General features: G+C 37.1%; 1 protein-coding gene across 1 annotated transcript; it reads left to right on the plus strand.

Annotated features, from left to right (window-relative positions):
• The first annotated feature begins 9,152 nt into the window (after positions 1-9,152).
• Positions 9,153-9,752, plus strand: LOC104223163 (RING-H2 finger protein ATL78-like). Its single transcript, XM_009774536.2, has one exon. It carries the CDS (start codon positions 9,153-9,155, stop codon positions 9,750-9,752), a length of 600 nt encoding a protein of 199 aa, XP_009772838.2.
• Positions 9,753-21,715: the final 11,963 nt, after the last annotated feature.

Below are 21,715 nucleotides of genomic sequence, written 5' to 3' on the forward strand. Positions count from 1 at the left end.
CAAAAGCCCTACATGATTTCAAGTTGAGTGAGCTTACATTAGTGGTGATTTACATGAGGGGCAAGCTTATGGTACTTAAAACCGGACTTGTGATGTTCTTTCGAGAGAGATGAGTGAACTTTTCACAATCCTTGTTCGAGTGTTACATTGTGAAGTGAGATTTGCTAATGGAGAGTAGAGGAGGAGGAGTTTGGGATCCACAATGACCTATGTGAAAGAGCGAGTTTCCTTGATGAATAAAGTCAACTCTTGATGCTTTAGTGTCACACTAGAACTATTGTACTCAAAGAGTCAAATCATTGCATTGTTGATAATTCATATGTGTTGTGGGTAATTGTTGGTCCCAATTGATGTGTGTCTGATTCACCTTAGTCCAACTGAAATATCCCTTTTTCTAGTGGAGTTGGGAATTGCCTTATTTGCTTGAGGACAAGCAAAAGCTTAAGTTTGGGGGGGTTAATAAGTAGGGATTTTGACTGCTTATTTGCTCTCTTTTACTTGCGTTTTAGCTCAAAATGCTTAAAGGTACTCCTAAAAACTAAAAAAATGTGCTTGTTTGCATGAATATTGGGAAATGAGCCAAATAAGTCAAAATCAACTCATAAATGAGTCAAAAGTAAACAAGAGCCAAAACAGGGCAAATAGGCTAGCAGTGCGGGCCGCACAATTCTAGTTCGGTCGCAGAATGAGATTCCGAGAGGAGGTTTTAGACAACTCAGAAAGTGCGGACCGCACAAAAAATGTGCAGCCGGAGAAGGACAAATGCGGTCACAATCATTATTATGCGGTTCGCAAGATTGAAGAATCAGAGAGTTGATCAAAGTCCAATAGCTGAAGAGTGCGAACCGCATCACTTTTGTGCGGCCGCAACCATTTTTATGCAGACTGCAGAAGACCTCAAGTTCCAGTCCCAAGTTACCAAATGTGCGGACTGCACCAGAATTGTGTCGCCGCATAAGCCATTTTGCAGTCTGCATCAGAATTATGCGGAAGCATAACCTCCGTAGGAGCATTTTTGTCAGATATTTTTAGCTTAGTGTAAATATAACTTTTTGTCATTTTTAGATTAAGTTTAGTCTGCAGAGGTACACCTAAGCCATTTTCTTTACTTCTTTAAGCAATTATTTACTAGATTGACTTATTAACATTAGATTTTCTTTATTTAATAAATGATTATTATCTTAATTTATTCTTATATTTCTTCATTTTCTATGAGTAGCTAAATCTTTAGCTAGGGTTGTGACCCAACTCTAGTATGAGTACTTAATGGTTATCTAATTTTGGGGCTTGTTTGTGATTGGGTTAGTGATATTTAGCCTTGTTTATGCTTAATTTCTAGAATTAATGGTTGCAAACATTGATTCATGCCTAAGTGACCTAGTTTTTGCTTGAGAAAGAGAGACTAGGTTTAGGAAAGCTTGGCTAACAAGGAATTGGGGTGAACTCAAGAAATTGATAGCCCCAATTAAAGGGTCAAATCTAGAGGTAGTAAGACCTGACTTGAGCTTATATCACTTGATTTGTGCAATACTCATTTGGGCTTGAGAAAGCCAAATTGGGTAAAATCACTCAAACTACCGAGAGGTATAAAGTGAGCAATTGCGTGTGATTGCTATACCACAATCCTGATAAATCAAACTTGCCCTATAGTTTACAACACGTTAGGTAGCCACCTATGTGGAAATCATGACCCTAGATTCCTTCATCAATTGAAAAACAAATCTAAACCAAAAATATCGTCCTTTAGTTTAATCTTTGCATTTGATAGAGTAAAGTAGAAGTAGTACACCGATCAACATTGTGGAAGTACAATTGAAGCCAAAACTTGCAATCAACTTAGATATACACCTAGTCCCATATTTTAACTCCCTATGGATTCGATCCCGACCTTTGTTGGGTTATTATTGCATCGACTGCCTTACTACTTAATTGCAGTGTGGATTTGGCCGAGATCAAGGGGGAGAAACTTAATGATGATGTCGAGCAAGTGGATCACCCGACTCAGGAAGAAGAACAACCTCAACCTCTAAGGAGATCAGACAGGCCAAAGGTAGAGTCATGCAGGTACCCTTCCACATAGTACGTCCTCGTCAGTGATGAGAGGGAGCCAGAAAGTCTTAAGGAGGTATTGTCCCATCCAAAAAAGGATCGGTGGATGAAAGCCATGCAAGAAGAGATGGAATCTCTACAGAAAAATAGCACGTACAAGTTGGTTGAACTTCCAAAGGGTAAAAGACCACTCAAATATAAGTGGGTCTTTAAGCTCAAGAAAGATGGAAATAGCAAGCAAGTCAGATACAAAGCTCGATTGGTGGTTAAAGGCTTCGAACAGAAGAAAGGTATTGATTTTGATGAAATTTTCTCACTGTTGTAAAAATAACTTATATTCGAACAATCTTGAGCTTAGCAGCTAGCCTAGATCTTGAAGTGGAACAGTTGGATGTGAAAAATGCATTTCTTCATGGAGATTTGGAAGAGGAGATTTATATGGAGTAGCCAGAAGGATTTGAAGTAGCTGGAAAGAAACACATGGTGTGCAAATTGAATAAGAGTCTTTATGGGTTGAAGTAGGCACCAAGGCAGTGGAACATAAAGTTTGACTCATTCATGAAAAAGTTAAACATACATAAAAATCTATTCTAATCCATGTGTATACTTCAAAAGATTTTCCAATAACAATTGTATCATATTATTTTTGTATATGGACGACATGTTGATTGTAGGACAAGATAAAGAGCTGATTGAAAAGCTGGAGGGAGATTTTTTCAAGTCATTTGATTTGAAGGACTTGAGCCCAGCACAACAAATTCTAGGGATGAATATAGTTCGAGAGTGAACAAGCAGAAAGTTGTGGCTATCTTAGGAGAAATACATTAAACATGTACTAGAACACTTCAACATGAAAAGTGCTAAGCCAGTCAGTACACCTTTTGCTGGTCATCTAAAGTTGATCAAGAAGATGTATCCTACAACAATAGAGGAGAAAGGGAACATGGCTAGAGTTCCTTATTCTTTAGCAGTTGGAAGCTTGATGTATGCAATGGTATGCACCAGACCAGATATTGCTCATGTAGTTGGTGTTGTTAGCAGGTTTCTTGAAAATCTAGAAAAAGAACATCAGGAAGTAGTCAAATGGATACTCAGGTACCTAAGAGGTACCGCATGAGATTGCTTGTGTTTTGGAGGATCTGATCAAATCTTGAAGGACTACAAGGATGCTGATATGGCAGGTGATCTTGATAATCGTAAATTTACTACTGGATACTTGTTTACATTTTCAATGAGAGTTATATCATGGCAGTCGAAGTTGCAGAAGTGTGTTGCACTCTCTACAACTGAAGCAGAGTATATTGCTGCTACTGAAGCTGGCAAGGAGATGGTATAGCTGAAACGGTTTCTTCAAGAACTTGGATTGCACCAGAAGGAATACGTAATCTATTACGACAGTCAAAGCGCAATAGACTTGAGCAAAAACACCATGTATCATGCAATGACGAAGCATATCATTATGAGATATTATTGGATTTGAGAAAAGATAGAGGATGAATCTATGCAAGTCAAGAAGATCCATACAAGTGAGAATCCTTCAGATATGCTGACTAAAGTGGTACCAAGAGACAAGTTTGAGTTATGTAAAGAACTTGTCAACATGCACTCAAACTAGCAACCCCGGTGTTGCTTCCTTCAGGTGAATGGGACTGGAGGGGGAGATTGTGGGGTCCATCCCATTGGTTGGCAAAAGTTGACAATAGCCTTATGCCTATTTTGCCTATACTATGGTAGAGATCTTTGGTGAAAGATCTTACTTGGAGCTAAAGTTTGGAAATAAGTTAAGGAGATTAAAAATGCTCCAGTAGCATACTTGGAGCCTACGACTCTTTTTCTCCTATAAAAGGAAGAACTCTTTCACTTCTTCAAATACACCAACAAGAGAGAAAGAAAGAGTGAGTCATCAGAGACAGGGTATAAGAAAATAGTATATGGGAAAAAATAGAGAGTGTGAGTGATATTGTAGTGAGGTGGAAATATCAAAAGAGAATTATTTCTTATGAGTGTTGTAGTGGTCTTTATAGTATTTTACTCGAGCCTACAAAATGTAAAATTCCTTATATAGTGATATCAGTTGCTCCTCTCGGGGTCGTGAATTTTTTTCTTATTCAGAAAGGTTTTTCACGTAAAAATCTTAGTGTCGCTGTTGCTCTTTTATTATTGTTGATTATTGTATCTCGGTGCTATGTTTTTATTCCGCTTTTATTACCGTGAATATTATTTTGTGGGGGGTTTATTCCCAACAGATATACAGGTTTAAGGGATGAGAGTCGAACAAAAATTAAACCTTAAACCTAATACTAATCACAAAAGCAAAAATCAAAAAAGGGTAAAAGGAGACGGGGTTTACCAAATGCTCAAGTATTGGATAACCAATCGCCTTGCCGGAATAACAAACGGGTGGCCACCAAACTTGGGATAATGTGTCGCCTCCAATCGATGTGCTAAGAATTAGGCAACGTTTTGAAGAGCGCACAACGTCTCAAGCTTAATGCATCATAAAAGAAGGCAATTTTAGACAGTGGTAGTGGTTCGGCAGTGAGGTGGTCGGAGTCAAACGGTAGTGGTCGGAGGTCGGGATTTAGGGGTAAAATTAGAGAGGAAATGTAGATCTCTTTGATATCTAAATGTTTATGTATTTGTGGTGTCTATAGGCCTGGAACTTGACAATTTTGAAAGATGTGGCGGAGAGGATTTCGGTTAAAGCTACATTAAGGGAGATTGGTGAAGATTTTGGGAATTTGGGATTTGGATACGAGTAAAGGGTGAAGATAGGAGAAAAATGGTGTAAAATTTATGGTGTTTGGAGCATCACTGGAGGCGGCGCACGGTGGAGGTCACGGCGGCAGCATAGAGATAAATGGTTAAACAATTGCATGGATTGGACCAGGTCCTCATGCGATTTGGGCCACTGAATTTCGATATTTTAACCCATTCCGCTGAAATAAAATTTTAGCCCATTTTTTCTTAATCCTATCTTATTAAACTATAATTACACAAACAAATAATTAATTAAATAATTATACAAATGATCAGTCCGCTAGATTACTTCACCAATTAAACAATTAGTTAATTACTAAAATGCAGAAATGAAACAGAAATATTTTTTATATTTTTATGATAAGAAATATGTAATTAAAGATACAAAAAATAAGAAAAATGATTAAAGTAACAAGACATTAATAATTTTAGGAGATGTTAAAATAGTGCAAAAATTAAATATTCACACTTGCTAGATATTGAATTCCTTATTCGACCAGTGTTGGCAAGTTCCATTACCAAACTAACAATTCAAACAATAATGATTAAAATCTATAGTAAATAGTGAAGTTGTAAATGAGGCAAATAGCAAATGAATTTAAGGTTTGTGGAATTTTCAGAAACCACTATTGTTTAGTGGCTATTAATTTCCTATAGCTACCGTATATAAAATTATTTCCTATAGTTACTATTCAGTTGTTATGCGACTGTATTCGCTGTATTCGCGCTACTATATTCATGAATACAGTAGCGGAATTCTCCTAAAAAATAGGGGAGTCCAGATGTGCAACTATATTCGTTGTATTCGCATTACTATATTCAAAAATACAATAGCGAAAATCGCCTAAAATAGGGGGTCCAACTGTTTAATAATGAAAAGAGGATCAATTAGCGTATATCACTCATAATTTAACTCAACAAAATTAATTCTACATAAGTTTCACTGTTATTGTGATGTATTTCATGTATTCGCACGACTATATTTATAAATATAGTAAGGTAATCCGCCTAAAAATGCTACACCCCATGTTTTCGTATAAGGAAGTATGTCATAAGTAAAAATGAGATGGTACATTCCGCATTTTCGTACGTTAAAGTTTCGTCGTAAGCTAATCGATTCAGGAATGAGATTATTTTGAGATTATAAGCATTATGCTATTTCAAACAAGTGATGAGTAAATTCGTGAAGGTGAGAGGGTAAGAAAATTAAAGAAAATGAATTTTCGTCAAAGTTTGACATGTTGGGATAATACGGCCCGAGCTAAAATACTCGGTATTTATGGACTAGTGTCATACAAGGTACCACATGACCATGATAGTAAGGTGTATAAGGTGTGTTAAAAGTGAGTAGTATTTTAAGTAATTTGAGATAATTCTTAATTATGTGGATAATTGGATAATTATTGATCTGTGGGAGATTAACAAGATAATCAAGAGATTAGTGAATAATTTATGAATTATTTTGGATAAGATTAAATCTCCCAAACGTGGCAACAAACTTTGCCAAATTGATAACTCTTAAAGTCACTTGATAAGTTGTCATTTTAAAGGCTTAGTCATCACCTTAGTGGGGCCCGCACCCACTAAGGTATAAGACCTCTCTAACTTAAAAGAGATATGCTTATTCATGAGTAACGTGAAGATTTTTTCATAGCATCTTCACAATTCAACGAGGTCTCATAAGCATCTTCAAGAATTCAAACGAGAATTCTTAGTATTTTAGCAATATGATATGTTGCAATTTTAAGGGAATACGGTGTAATCTTTCTCAAGAATATCATACGAATTCTTCCCTACTTTGATCCGACGTTATGTGATTTGTCGCAATTGACGTGTGTTAGAACGATTGTCAAGAGAATCAGCTCAGGTATGTTAAGGCTATCCCTTCGTTCCTTTTGGCATGATCCATACGATACAAACAAAACGAGCAAATGCACAACTTTCATAAATGACTCTATTCATAGAAATGCTAGAAATGCTTTGTTCTTGATTCCTCATATGTCCTATTATTCTATCATTTGTTCATGGGTCTCAGAAAATACGTAAGTTGATAAAGTTTGCTTCGTGATATTAATCAAAGTCATAATGGTCTTATGATATTCCGAAAGATTTTATTTACATACTTCTCATGCATTGCATTTATTTATAAATGTACATTGACCCATGACCAGATGGAGTTATATACGCTTATATATATATGGGATATGAGAAAAGGTTACGGCGTTATATACGCACCACCACCTGATCAACTGATATATGTTGATGATGTTGCCCACAGTGGCTGAGATGATATGATGGGATGCCCTCAGAGGCTTGAAGATGTTATGAACGCATATACCCATGCATGGTATGGTATTTATACGCATATGTATGATATTATAAGTATTAAATAATTCACAGAACTATTCAGACTTACATGTCGAGTCTTTTGCTCCAAGTTTCTCTCATGTCTATTATTACTGATTTTCATTACTTACATACTCGGTACGTTATTTGTACTGACATACCTTTTGCTTGGGGACGCTGTGTTTCATGTCAGCAGGTCCCGATAGACAGGTTGAGAGTCCTCCAAGTAGGCTATCAGCTCATCGGAAGGTGTTGGTGCACTCCATTTGCTCCGGAGTTACTTATTTGGTCAATACGATTTGGTCATGTATTGATTGGTATGGCGGGGTCCTGTCCTGACCTTTATGGTATTTATCTACTATTAGAGGCTTGCAGACATATGTCATGTACGTAATAGATTGTATGGCCTTGTCGGCCTATGTTTAGTATACGAGTGATCATTTTGGTCTTATAGGCCCCTATGTCTTATGTATAAGTTGGTATTACATGTTTTATTCTTGTTATCCTATGGCAGTCTTTCTGTCTCATTTACCTATGATAGCATGATATGAAAAAATACATTATGTTGGTACTCGGTTGAGTAAGGCACCGGGTGCTCATCGCGGCCTATCAGTTTGGGTCGTGATAAAAAAACAGGGATGACAACTATTTAATTATGTATTCCATGTATTCGCTCGAATTTATTCATAAATACAGTAAGGTAATCCGCCTAAAAATAATGATTACATGTGTTTAATAACGAAAAGTGCGATATTGAATTGTATTCAATTTCGCTATATTGAATTCAGTTGTATTCAAACAATAAAAAAAATCAAGAAATAGGGTGTATACTGTTCTATTAAATTCGACTGTATACATTGTATTCAATTCACATATATTAATTATTCACTTAAACATTGTATTCAATTCACCAAATTCAATTCGACTGTATTCAAACAACAAAAAATCACAAAACACAGTGATATTGGGTTGTATTCAAAAATACAGACCTTCGAAATACATAAATACATACGAAAAAATAATATATTTGAGTGTATTTGTACAGAATACAATGTATTTGTATCATTGTATGTGATTAAATAGCAAAGAAGAGAAGAATTTGCTGGAGATGGCATTTTCCGGTCAAGCAAAATACTGTATATACATTGTATTAAAACTAAAAATGGAGACGAACAAAAATCCGGGCCTCAAATCTTCTTCGGTGTAGCCATGGTCAGATCTGTTCGCCTAAGAGGATGAGCTAATAGTGGATGATGATGCCAACGATTCTGACACCCACGACGATTATGACGATGACCACGATGATGACGCTGACAATTCTGCTGATTTGAGGGAGAAGAGAGAGGATTGAGAATCTTGATGATAGAAAGAGAAAGAAGAGAGAGAGAAAGAACATAAGGCATATCTCATACCTCAATAATAGGCATAAATAAATACTTATTTTGCTATAAAATAGAAAAGATAGCTATAAGTAATAATATTTTAAAATTATTTTAGTTTATAATAAATGATATGTAATAGTTTTTCCTTAGAAATACTCATCAGTCGGCAATGGAGGTGGCCTGGCCCCATCTTGAGTGGATAGCCCATTATCTATCACAAAGTCTTAGTGGGGTATCCAAATTGGGAAGAAAATATATTTAGAGCTAACTTATGTTAATATATGTAGTGCTAAGGCTAATTATAAAGAATGATGACTTGGAAATCCGAATTATTCATTCAATTGAAAGTAAAATAATACTAATATATCCTTCCACTATAAAGTTGTCCTATATAAGCAACTGCCTCCAACGGGAGACTTCAATAATCCATTCAACACCAACAAACGAAAGAAACAATTCAAGGAAAAAATACATTCAAAGACCAAGAAGAGTACTACTTCTAATAGCAACTATTTCCACTCTATATTAATTCAAGAATTCATGGAGAACTTCCACTACTCAAGAAGATTACTTTTATTACCAGCTACAATACCACAATACCACCGGGAGGCCAACATGGCGCCGCCTCCTGCAGCCGAAATCAGCCACGACGCGACAGATCTACTACTTGGGAACAACAACACATTTGATGCAAATGCTATTATGGTCTTGGCCGTACTTGTATTTGCCTTTATCTGTTCACTTGTCTTGAATTCTATCATAAAGTGTGCATTAAGGTGCTCCAGCCTAGCATCAGCGCTAGACTCATCCTCAAACCATAGAAACCCTTCAGCCACAAAGCTAGCTAATACAGGAATCAAGAAAAAAGCCCTCAACACATTCCCGATTGTAACATATACCACTGAATTGAAACATGCAGGGCTTGACTCTGAGTGTGTCATTTGCTTATCCGAATTTGGAATTGGAGAAAAAGTTAAGGTTCTGCCTAAGTGCAATCATGGGTTCCACGTCAAGTGTATTGATAAATGGCTGAATTCCCACTCTTCTTGTCCTACTTGTAGGCACTGCCTTATTGAGACTTGCCAAAAAATTATTAACGGCGGGAGTTCTACTATAGTAACTAATAGTAGTACTTCATCAGCAGCAGTTCAAGAAATCGTAATAAGGATTGAGCCTCTCCAACGTGAAGGTGTTACATCTAACAATCAAATTTAGGTAGAAAAAATAGGAGTGGTATCTCGGCTATGTATAGTTAATTGATTGGTATGTAGCACACACACTCAATTAGATCAGAAGCTTAGCTTTTAAGTTGATACTTAGTTTAATTATTTATTTTGTCTTGTTAGAAATGTTTTAGCGAGCTAGCATGAGGCCGAATCGCCAGTGTAATTTTCAAATGATTCATTGGACTTGCAAGTGTATATAAAAATTAAACTTTACTTATTTCCGTTTCTTTATGATTAGATTTTCTTTCTTCCTGTAGAAAAAGAAAAAGAAAAAGAAAAGAATTACTGAGTTTTCTTTAACAGGGGAAGGGACAGATTTACTTGTGTGCGGTACGAAATTGAGCAAGTTTACCATTTGTTAAAGTTTTGGTCTAATATTGCCCTCGCAATTAGGAGAACATCTCGTTTTTGCGGGAGAAATTCAAAAATAGCTAAATTTATAAGGGGTCATTCAAAAATAGCTACAATTTTAAAAGTAATCGAAAATTAACCACTTTTCATGTAAAGATAAATTTGAACGAAAACACTGTTCAAAATCCGAAAAATACTCCAGCATAATATACTGGAGTTCCAGCATAAGTATACTGGAGTTCCAGCATAAGTATACTGGAACTCCAACATATTATAATGGAGTTCCAACATACTTATACTGGAACTCCAGCATAATATATTGAAGTTCCGGTATAATATACCGGTCCAGTATAATATGCTGGAAGTTCATACACAGGTGTCCCAATCTTCAGTATATTATGCTGGAACTTTCCGCGTGTTGGAGTTCCAGCATAATATACTGTAAGTTCATACACAGGTGCACCGATCTCCAGTATATCATGCTGGATCAGTCTTTGTTGTAGCAAAGTAATGACTATTTTTAAATGACTTTACAAACCCTGACTATTTTTGGATGACCGTTTTAAAAACTGGCTATCCCGTTTTTGCTCTTGACCTCTAACGACGTAACCTGAGGATAATTCTAAACCAAAAGTAAAAATTACAAGGATAATTTGTACAAATTTTTCTCAAGAATTGGAACACTCCACTTATTTGCACCGAACTCTGTTAATGACAATAACATATATGAAATGATTCGCTAACGTCAAAGATATAAATTGATCAAAAGTTTAATGGAGGCAAAATTAAACAATTTTGAGTACAAAAGTAAATTTTAATCTTTCCTTTTTGTTATTCGAAAAGGGAATCAAGAGATTAAAAAGATTAATTTATATAACTTTTAAAATAATCATATTATCTTTTTAAAAGTACTAATACTTAACAAAGATTTGATTATGTGCCGAGAAGATTATCTTCTTTTTATTACAAACCACAAGAATATTTAAGGCTTAAACTTTACTGATTTGATATGTTATAATCATACTACTTGCCAGGTGCAACATACTACGGGACCCGCTAGTCAATCTAACCTCGAAATGGAACAAAAAGAAAAGATTTAGAATAATTCCCTAAATCCAGATGGATTAGTAAAAAATAAACTATTGATTGAATATTTATTTGTTTATGTAGTGCGATTAAAACCTTACAATTCCTGTTTTTGTTTTTCTTTATGGAAGGTATTGCCACCTAGTTTAAATTCTATCCATCTGTACGAGATGGATAGTGAACTGTACAAACATAAAAAAAATAAAAGGAAAAATCTTTAGTTCGAGATGCGTGTATCATCTTTTCTTTAAGGGTATTTAAGTTTAGTGAAATGGAATTTCTAACAAAAGCACTAGCTCTCAACTTGTCAATTACAGAGTACAGTAACCCAACTATGTCGCACGACTCAAACGACATGCATTTGATTTGATGGAATATTACGGAATTTAAAAATAGGACTAGTTGCATATAATATAGATAATATTTTTATAAATTTTATCCAAATATAAAATTGACACTTAGCATTTAAAGTGTGAACTTGATCTTTCTCCGCGTCTTCTCTTGCAAGACCCAAAATATCGCCGGACGTTAGCAGTTTAGGTGGTTTGATTAAGGATTTTGTCTTCATTTTTTTTTAAAAAAAAATTAAAAATATTATTATGAAATATGATCTTTTTTTGGGAAAAAAAAATTAAAAAATTTTTAGTTCCCAAAAACTGGTTTAGGCGATTTTTGAGTGAAATTTTTTTTCTACTCACAAAACTTTAACTTTTCTTCAAATAAAATACATGTACAAACACAACTTCAACTTTCAAAAATTATTTTTCAACACAACTTAAAAACTCTTTTTTTAAGTTTCAGTCAAATCTATATCCAAACACTATTAATTATTTTGTGGGCAAGTATTCTCACGAAAACGTAGTCCATTTCTCTGAGCCAAAAAAGAAAAAGCAGCTGCCTCTTTCCCTGGTTTTTAAGCCCACGTTTATTTTGGATAAACATTTATCGAACATGTAGCTTCTTTTTTTTCTACCAAGAAAAGGTTTTTTTGAAGTCCTAATTTGACTCAGAACCACAAAATTAATTAATGAGACTTTCTATTATGAAAATAATTTCTTCTTGTCCATGCATTTAGATATTGTATTTATTCTAACAATATACATAGAGGAGTGTGTGTATGTATATAGTAATGTTTTGAATTTTGTATTAAATAGGCACTTAAATTGCTGCACATTTAAATATCACAGAAAGTAGAGGTATCATAGAAAACTTTTTGTTTCCTGATTTAATTCATGAATCTGCCTCTGCACAAGGAGAAAAGCACACACATATGTTAGGGAAAGGCTGTTATTGTTGTGTGTCAATTTGTTGAATCTACACTCTTTGAATCAAGCTTCATAACATGCAAAATGAATTTAGGGTTGCGTATGACAAAATTTAGGAAGAGAAATAGGGAGAAGAGATGGAGAGTAGAGAGAACATTTTCTTAGCTTCAGTAAAAGGAAATGATACAACTGAATTGAGAAAGGGCACTGTTCTATATAACAGAATCACGTGCCCTTCACACCCCTCTAATAATGTGACCCTTAAAGTTCTTTTGTCTACACTTAGGTCCTCCAATTAGTTTCATAACTAACCAATTCAGTCTATGCTCTTGATACGCCCCCTCAAACTGGAGAATGGAAAGCATCGAACATTCCCAGTTTGGATAATAACATCTGATGCTGAGCAACTCCAAGGCCCTTGGTCATCATGTCTGCTACCTATTCTCTTGTAGATATATAGTGAGTGGACATTAGTCAACTTTTGGTCTTTTCTCTCACAAAGTGGCAATCAATCAATCTTTATATGTTTTGTCCGCTCATGATAGATTGGATTTGCAGCTATTTATAAAACTGCTTTGCCATCACAAAAAACCTTCACTGGCATCTGTAAAGATACACCAAATTCTTTCAGCAATCCTACTAGCCATACCAATTCTGCACTAACAGCTGCCATGCTTCTATACTCTGCTTCTGCATAACTTCTACTTACTGTCTGTTGCTTCTTAGACTTCTAGGAAATCAGTGATTCAACAAGCTTAATGACATAGCATGTCACTGATCTTTTGGTGTTTGGGCAGACTGCCCATTCAGAATTACAATAGGCTGAAATCTCTTCTAATGATCCCTTCTTCAATAGTATTACTTTTCTTGGTGCCTTTTTTTTATATATTTCACCACTCTCATAGATGCCTCTAAGTGTGATTGCTTTGAATGTTATATAAATTGACTTAGGACCTGCACTGCAAAGCAGATATCAGGTTTGGTTATAGTCGAATGGATCAACTTTCCAATCAATTTCTGATAGCCTCCAATATCGGTTAGCACCCCATCTCCTTTGAGCCTTACATACTGATCATAGTCAATAGTAATAAGCTTTTGATTTCGCTCAAGGGGTGAACTTGCAGGTTTAGCACCACTGAGTCCTAATTCTGATATAAGCTCTAATGCACACTTTCTTTGATTCAGTAGTATGCCTTTGTGTGACCTCATGATTTCAATTCCCAAAAATATCTTAACTTTCCTAAGTTTTTCAGCTTGAAAGACTTATGTAAGGTCCTTTTAACTTCATCTATCATATCATTGCTGCTCCCAATAATCATCAAGTCATCCACATATACTAGGATGATTACTAAGTTTGTTCCTAACTTCTTTGTGAACAAGGAATGATCATAGGTACTTTGTAGGTATCATGCTTAGTAAGAGCAGTAGTTAGTTTTTTATTCCACTACCTTAATGCCTGCTTGAGTCCATAAAGAGACTTAAGTAACCTGCAAACCTGAGACTCCCCTTGCCTATGGAATCCTTGTGGCAAAGTCATATACACCTCCTCATAAAGATCACCCTGCAGAAATGCATTGTTTACATCCATTTGGAATAACTTCCAACCCTTAGAGGCTGCAAGGATAATAACAGTCCTCACTGTGACCATTTTTGTAACAGGTAAAAAAGTCTCATGGTAGTCAAAACCTTCCTGTTGTGTATAACCCTTAACCACCAAGCGTGCCTTGAACCTGTCAACCTCACCATTTGCCTTGTATTTAATTTTGTATACCTACTTTGAGCCAATTACCTTCTTTCCTAGTGGTAACTCTACTATCTCTCAGGTCCTATTGGCTTCAAGTGCCCGAATTTCTTCTTGCATAGCTTTAATCTATCTCTCATCTGTAGAGGCTTCATAGAAAGTCTTTGGTTCTGTAAGGGCAGAAAATTTGGTGAGGTATGCTTGGTAATGTTGTGGCAAATGTATGTAGTTGACATAATGAGAGATTGGATATGCATTGTGTCCTGATGGTTTCCAGCTAGTAACATAGCCTTTGAGCCAAATTACTGGTTTTGTGCCTTTGGTAGATTTCCTAATAGTGGGAGCTTCTGCATTATCAATAGATTCAAATGACTGCAACTGTTGAGGTGTTGTTTGTTGCTCTTGCAAATCTGCTTCAGTTTCTTCCATAATTGCTAGAGATTCAACTACAACATCTTTTAATACATTTAGCATATCTACATTTGCTCTTGCTGACTCATCTGGGTTTGTATCTGATGAGTCTATTGTTATGTGGCTTGGTTGAGGGAGAATGGCAGGGATTGTCTATGTATCCATACTTCCATTGCTTAAGTCTTCCAAAGTTGCAACAGGAACATCAACAGCATTTGTTCTTGGTGCAGTAGTGTCCATGTCTTCTAGAACAATAGTGAACATATCCTCCTGATAGGCTTCTTCACCTTGAAAAGGAAAGACATCTTCACTAAAGTTTACATCCCCGCCGACAAAGAAAATGTTAGACTCTAAATCAAACAGTTTGTACCCCTTTTGTGTTTCTGAGTACCTTATCATTACTGTCCTTATTGTTCTATGAGCAAACTTATCTTCCTCTAGGGAGGGTACTTGCATAGAACAAACAATCAAATACTCTCAAATGACATATACTTGGTTGCTTTCCATATAGCAATTCATAAGGAGATCTTTTATTTAAGACCTCTATAGGTATTTTGTTGATTAGGTATACTGCTGTCTGATCGGAGCCAACCTGCACTACTACAAAGTAGTGAGAGTGGTCAAAGTAGCTTTTACCCGAGAAGGACGTAATCGATTTCCACAGGGAGCTAGAAATGGGAATTGAGTTTCTATCTAAATTGGAGATGCGTAATTGCTCTTAATTGCACTTCTAAACATAGTTGGTTTTGATATTACTTCTAAATTTATAATAAGAAGATGCTAAATTAAGCTAAGTTAAGCTAAGAGTAAGCTAAGAGTAAACTACTTGAAGGTTGTCTAAATAGTTAAGAAGGCACTAGGGAAGTAACTTTCTCCTAGGTGGACACTTGACGAGTTTTCGAGTCTAAGGCTAGGTTGTCATGTTTGGGATTATGATATAACCATTGCTTGACACTACTCACTCTATACCTCTCGGTGGTTTGAGTGATTTTGCCCTAATTGACTTTCTCAAGACCAATTGGGTATGATAATTTGTGCAAGTAATTGAGGTTCAAGTCGGGTATTACTATCTCTAGGTTTATTCCTTTAATTGAGGCTATAATCTCCTGAATATGCCCCAATTCCTTGTTGGACTAATTTTTCTAGACTTAGGCTCTCCTTCTCAAGAAGAACCCAAGTCAAATAGGACAAATTAGTATTTGCAACCACTAATTCAATATTAAAACTATAAATTAGTCCAAATATCAAATACTCATAGACATTCAAGCTCTAAAACACAAGACTCATCAAATACCCACACTAGGGTTGAGCCACAACCCTAACTAATGGGTCTAGCTACTCATGATAATAGAAGAAAACAAAGAAATAGATGAAGAAAAACCCATAATATTTAATTACAAGCTAAAACTTGAAGATTCAATGATAAAATTATTGTAAAATTACTCAAATTGATAAAGGAACACTGTTCATGAGCACAACTGCTAGTAATATAACTGATGACCTAAAAATGGGAAAATAAACTATTTATACTAGGCCAAATTTTCTGGACAAAAATACCTATACAGGGGTAGTGCAGTCCGCACAAAATTGAGTGCGGCCGCACTGAGGCTTTTGGCTTAAAACTTCTGCTCTCTGAACTTGGCCATATCGGGCCGCACATAATGCACCTCGGTCGCGATGACTTTTATCGCAGTCTGCACAAAAAGGATCGCAGACCGCATTGGCAATGATTCCCAAAATTGGCAACTCTCTGAACTTCAGCTTTGCGGACCACACAATATCGAGTGTGGCCGCGATGAAGCCAATGCGGTCCGCACAAAATGCTTTGCGGCCGCATTGCTTGAGTGCATGAAATGAGCACCTCTCTGAACTTCCTCACTGCGGATCGCACAGAATGGAGTGCGTCCGCATTGGACCTGTTGCACTTTGCTTGGACTTGTGCATGTTTTACTTCTTTTTGAGCTGGTTTTGACGAATTGTCACCTTGTTGACCAAACCCTGCAAACAAGCACAACATGTAAGCCTTTGGGACTATTTTATGCACATTTTTAATCAAAACTCAAGTAAGAAGGAGTGTAAAATGCATCATAATCCCTAGTTATCAATTCCCCCAAACTTAAGCTTTTGCTTGTCCTCAAGTAAACAAAATAAGACCCACCCCTTTAGAGTAAATCCAAGAAAATTCAGCTGACCTAAAGTGTCCTCATCTAGCATCAATTGGGGCTAACAATTGCCCTCAATTCAAATGAATCATTAACAACATTCGACCTTTTAAGCACCATAGATTTAGTGTGACATAAGAGCATCAAGAGTTGACTCAACACATCAAGAAACTCTTTCTACTACCTTGGTAATTGTAAAACCCAAACTCACACATCCTCAACTCTCCCTAAGCAAACCTCACCTTTAGGATTGTAGTACTCAGAACGAGGTTAATGGAAATACACTCATCTCTCTCAAAGAAAAGACACAAGTTCGGCTCTAAGTACCATATGCTTGACCCTTATGTAAGTCCCCACTAATGTAAGCTTTATTCAACTCAAGATCATATAGGGCTTTTGTGGAGATATAACGAAGGTTTTTGGTTCAGGGTAGGAAATATTTTGTCTAAGTAGGTTCCATCTTCCCTTTAGCACTTCTTTTGCTTTATTTTGGCACATATTCTCTTGACTTGTTAAGTCCTTTAACTTCTTTCTAAGGGGTTAGAGAGACACACTGTCACTCTTTCTTGTTCATTTCAAATCTTTTTCTCCTATCTCAACTTTCCACACCTTTCATCTCTTTACTTTTATTGAATCCCTTCATTCTTTTCTATATTGATCATTCTTTTAGTCTTTTTGATTTTCTTTCTTTTTAATTGCCTTTCCTTTTCTTCATTTTGTACCTTTTACCACTTTATTGCATTCCTCGTCTCTCCCCCAAACTTATGCTTTTTCCTTATGCTAAGGAAATATCGGGTGCCAAGAGAGGGTATTTTTAGAATGGGTAAAGGCTTGTTTCGTGGTTTTTGAAAGAAAAAGGTCTAAGGCTCAAAAGGGTTGACTAGGGATATTATCATTGGTAGGCTTATGAAAGTGTTCAAGATATCATTTGGATCAAGGAGAGCCTATAATCACATCTCAAGTCAAATTACACTGAGGATTTCCCCTAGACAAACATTTAGGGCAAGTTCTAGACCAATGGCTCGGGACTTGGACTTGTAATTCAAATTCTCACCATACAAGCTATGGGATTGCTAAAGAAATAGAGTCGGGGGCCCACAACAACCTTAGTTGAGATTTGAGCGACACAATGGTCCCGAAAAACCACTTGATGATTATCGCTCAACACAAGAGTCTCAAGGTCACCACTTTTACCATCCTATGCACAATAATTTATTTTTGACCATAGGATCAAAGACAAATGTGTTAGGCCCAAGTGAAGCTTTGCTTAAGGCACCCTTACCAACTAATTACTAAAAGCAAAAAGAAAATAGACTCAAACTCTTAAGAAGGTTGTCATGCCATCCATCTTCGGGAAGAGTCACCCGGTTCACACAAACTCCACCTTTGGAAAGAATTGTGGTATTAAGAAAACTAAAGGCTTATTGCACGCAAAAACTCAAAACAAGAAGTTACTAAAATAAAATAAGAAGCTATGAAAGGAAAAATGCAGAAAGTAAAAATGAATATGTACAAAAGGGAATTTAGTCGAATATACAATAGGGAGAATGAATATGTACATAAGAATGAAACTTTATATACATACCAAAAGTAAAAAGTATGAAAAGTGCAATAAAATGATAAAATTATATGCATACCAAAGGTAAAAAGAAGGCATAAAGAAACAAATACTGTCATATATACAGTCATCCAAATAGGGCTACCCCTTCAAATAAAAGTTGGCATTGTCCTCAATGCCGACTAACCAAAATAAGCACAAAATAAGAAAGAGAGGAAAAAGAAACTCCCTATGGGCCCTCCATCTGCATAGGATCCTAAGTCTCGGTCCCTGGGTCCTCTGTTTGCTCGGGAACCTGTGACTGGCTCCCTGTGATCTATGTCTCCACTGGGACCTGGGCTTGTACTACAATCTGGGGCTGGCTGGAGGAACCTCCCTACGGGTCCTCCAACTCTATGACTGCATCGTCAGTACGGGGAATCACCCTCTTCCTCTTGGGTGGCCTCTCTGACTCTTGCTCTAGCTGGGGCTGGGCTTCTGGTGCCGGGTCATGCAACAACAGATCGAGATGTAGGTGATCCGCCTTCAACCTCTCTACCTCCACCCTCCTTCACCGACTCTTTTGAAGCCCGAGTCTTTCTCATTTTCTTTGCCTCCCTAGCAAGCTCCTTCAATGCCTTTCCATGAGAATCAACAAAAACCTACCCATATTTGTTCTTCAAGTCAAGTGCACTAAACGGAGTCACAAACACTAGTTCAAAAGGTCCGCTCCATTTTGACTTAAGCTTTTCCAAAAACAGACGTAACCAAGAATTGAACAAGAGAACCAAATCACCCACTTTGAACTCCTTGCCACGATCATATTTATCATGAAGGTACTTCATCGTGTCCTTTTACAAGGATGAACTGGAGTAGGCATGGAATCAGAATTCATCAAGTTCATTAAGCTGCTCCACACGAAGATTTGCTGCCACATCCCCTTCAAGATTCAGCTTCCTCAAAGCTCACATGGCCTTGTGCTCTAACTCAACCGATAGATGTCAAGCTTTCCCAAACACCAACCGATATGGAGACATACCAATCAGAGTCTTGTAAGCAGTCCTATAAGCCCAAAGAACATCATCCAACTTCTTTGACCAATCGGTCCTATTTGCATTGACCGTCTTTGACAATATACTTTTGATTTCCCTATTTGAGACTTCAACTTGGCCACTCGCTTGAAGATGATAAGGAGTAGAAACTTTGTGATTGACACCATGCTTTGCAAGCAAAGTGTCAAAAGCTTTATTGCAAAAATGAGACCCTCATCATTTATGATTGTACGAGGAGTGCCAAACCTTGTAAAAATGCTCTTCTTGAGAAACGCAACAACACTCCAGCCTCATTGTTGGGTAAAGCCACAGCTTCAACCCACTTTGAAACATAGTCAACCGCCACAAGAATGTATGTGTTCCCACACGAGCTAATAAACGGGCCCATAAAATCAATGCCCCATACATCAAAAATATCAACTTCAAGGATGGTATTGAGAGGCATCTCATCTTTCTTCGAAATTCCACCCGTTCTTTGACATTCGTCACACCTCTTAACAAGTTCACTTGCATCATTGTACAAAGTTGTCCAAAAAAACCCACAACTAAGAACTTTGGAAGCCGTCCTCGCCCCGCCATGATGGCCACCATAGGGAGAGGAATGACAAGCCTTTAATATACTCAATTGATCCTCCTCCGGGACACACCTTCGGATCACCCCATCCGTGCAAATCTTGAACAAGTATGGCTCATCCCAATAGAAATCCATACTATCCCGTGACAGCTTCTTCCTTTGGTTAGAAGAGAGCTTACACGGGATTATACCAGTCACAAGAAAATTAGCAACGTCCGCAAACCATGGCATACCATTCACCGACACCAAAAGGAGTTGTTCGTTGGGAAATGAATCATTGATATCTAGGTCATCACGAGGCCTCCCCTCCTCCTCCAAGTGGTACAAGTAGTCCACCACTTGGTTTTCACTACCCTTCCGATCCACAATCACCAAATCAAACTCTTGAAGTAACAAGACCCATCGCATCAGTCTAGCTTTGGAATCCTTCTTCGTCATCAAGTACTGAAGTGCGGCATGATCGGTATGGACTATGACCTTGGCACCCAAAAGATACGGCCAAAATTTCTCCATCGCGAACACAATAGCCAAAAGCTTTTTCTCAGTCACCGTGTAGTTCACTTTAGCATCATTCATTATCTTGCTCGCATAGTACACCAGATGAAATATTTTGTTCACTCTTTGTCCCAAAACTGCCCCAACCGCAACATCGCTCGCATCACACATGAGCTCAAAAGGCAAGTTTCAATTAGGTGCTGTAATAATAGGAGTGGTGGTCTACTTGTGCTTGAGAAATTCAAAGGCTTGCATACATCTCTCATCGAACACTAACTTGGCATTTTTTTCCAATAACTTGCATAAGGGATTCACTACCTTCGAAAAGTCTTTAATAAATCTCCGGTAGAACCCCACATGCCCAAAAAAACTTCTAACTCCCTTGACAGAGGTTGGCGGAGGAGCCTTGAAATCACATCAATTTTTTCTTTGTCCACTCTATACCATGTTTTGAAATTTTATGCCAAGAACTATGCCCTCCTCAACCATGAAGTGACATTTCTCCCAATTAAGAACAAGATTGGTTTCTTCAAAACGGGCCAACACTCCATCAAGAGTTTTCAAGAATTCCTCAAATGAATCACCCACGACACTAAAGTCATCCATGAACACCTCCAAAATATCTTCCACCATATCGGTGAAAATGGGCATCATAAACCGCTGAAATGTAGTCGGTGCATTACACAACCCAAAAGACATCCGAGAAAAGGAAAATGTGCCAATGGACAAGTAAATGTGGTCTTTTCCTGATCTTCTGGAGCAATCAAGATTTGGTTGTATCGAGAATACCCATCCAAGAAATAGTAGAAGGCACGCCCAGCAAGTCGACCTAACATCTGATCAAGAAAAGGTAGTGGAAAGTGATCCCTGTGGGTCACTTTATTCAACTTGCGGTAGTCCATGTATACCCTTCACCCGGTGACTGTCCTGGTATGAATCAACTCATTTTGCAAATTTGCAACCACGGTCATGCCACCCTTCTTCGGTACAGATTGCACCGGCGAAGTCCAAGAGCTATTAGAAATGGGGTACACAACCCCGACATCCAACCACTTGATCACCTCCTTTTTCACAACTTCTTGCATTGCCTCATTCAATCTCCTTTTTATGTTCTAAGGAGGGCTTTACATCATCTTCCAGAATAATCTTCTGCATATAGAATGCAAGGCTTATTCCTCGAATATCAGCCAAGGTCCATCCAATTGCCTTCTTCCACTTTTGAAGCACCGCCAATGTGGCATCAACCTGCATGTTAGTAAGACAATAAGAAAGAATAAC

Source organism: Nicotiana sylvestris, chromosome 5 (assembly GCF_000393655.2).
Source record: "Nicotiana sylvestris chromosome 5, ASM39365v2, whole genome shotgun sequence".
In the NCBI taxonomy this organism is placed as follows: Eukaryota; Viridiplantae; Streptophyta; class Magnoliopsida; order Solanales; family Solanaceae; genus Nicotiana; species Nicotiana sylvestris.

Excerpts from the sequence above, each read along its gene's own strand:
- LOC104223163 (XM_009774536.2), top strand. The coding sequence starts at position 9,153 with ATGGCGCCGCCTCCTGCAGCCGAAATCAGCCACGACGCGACAGATCTA.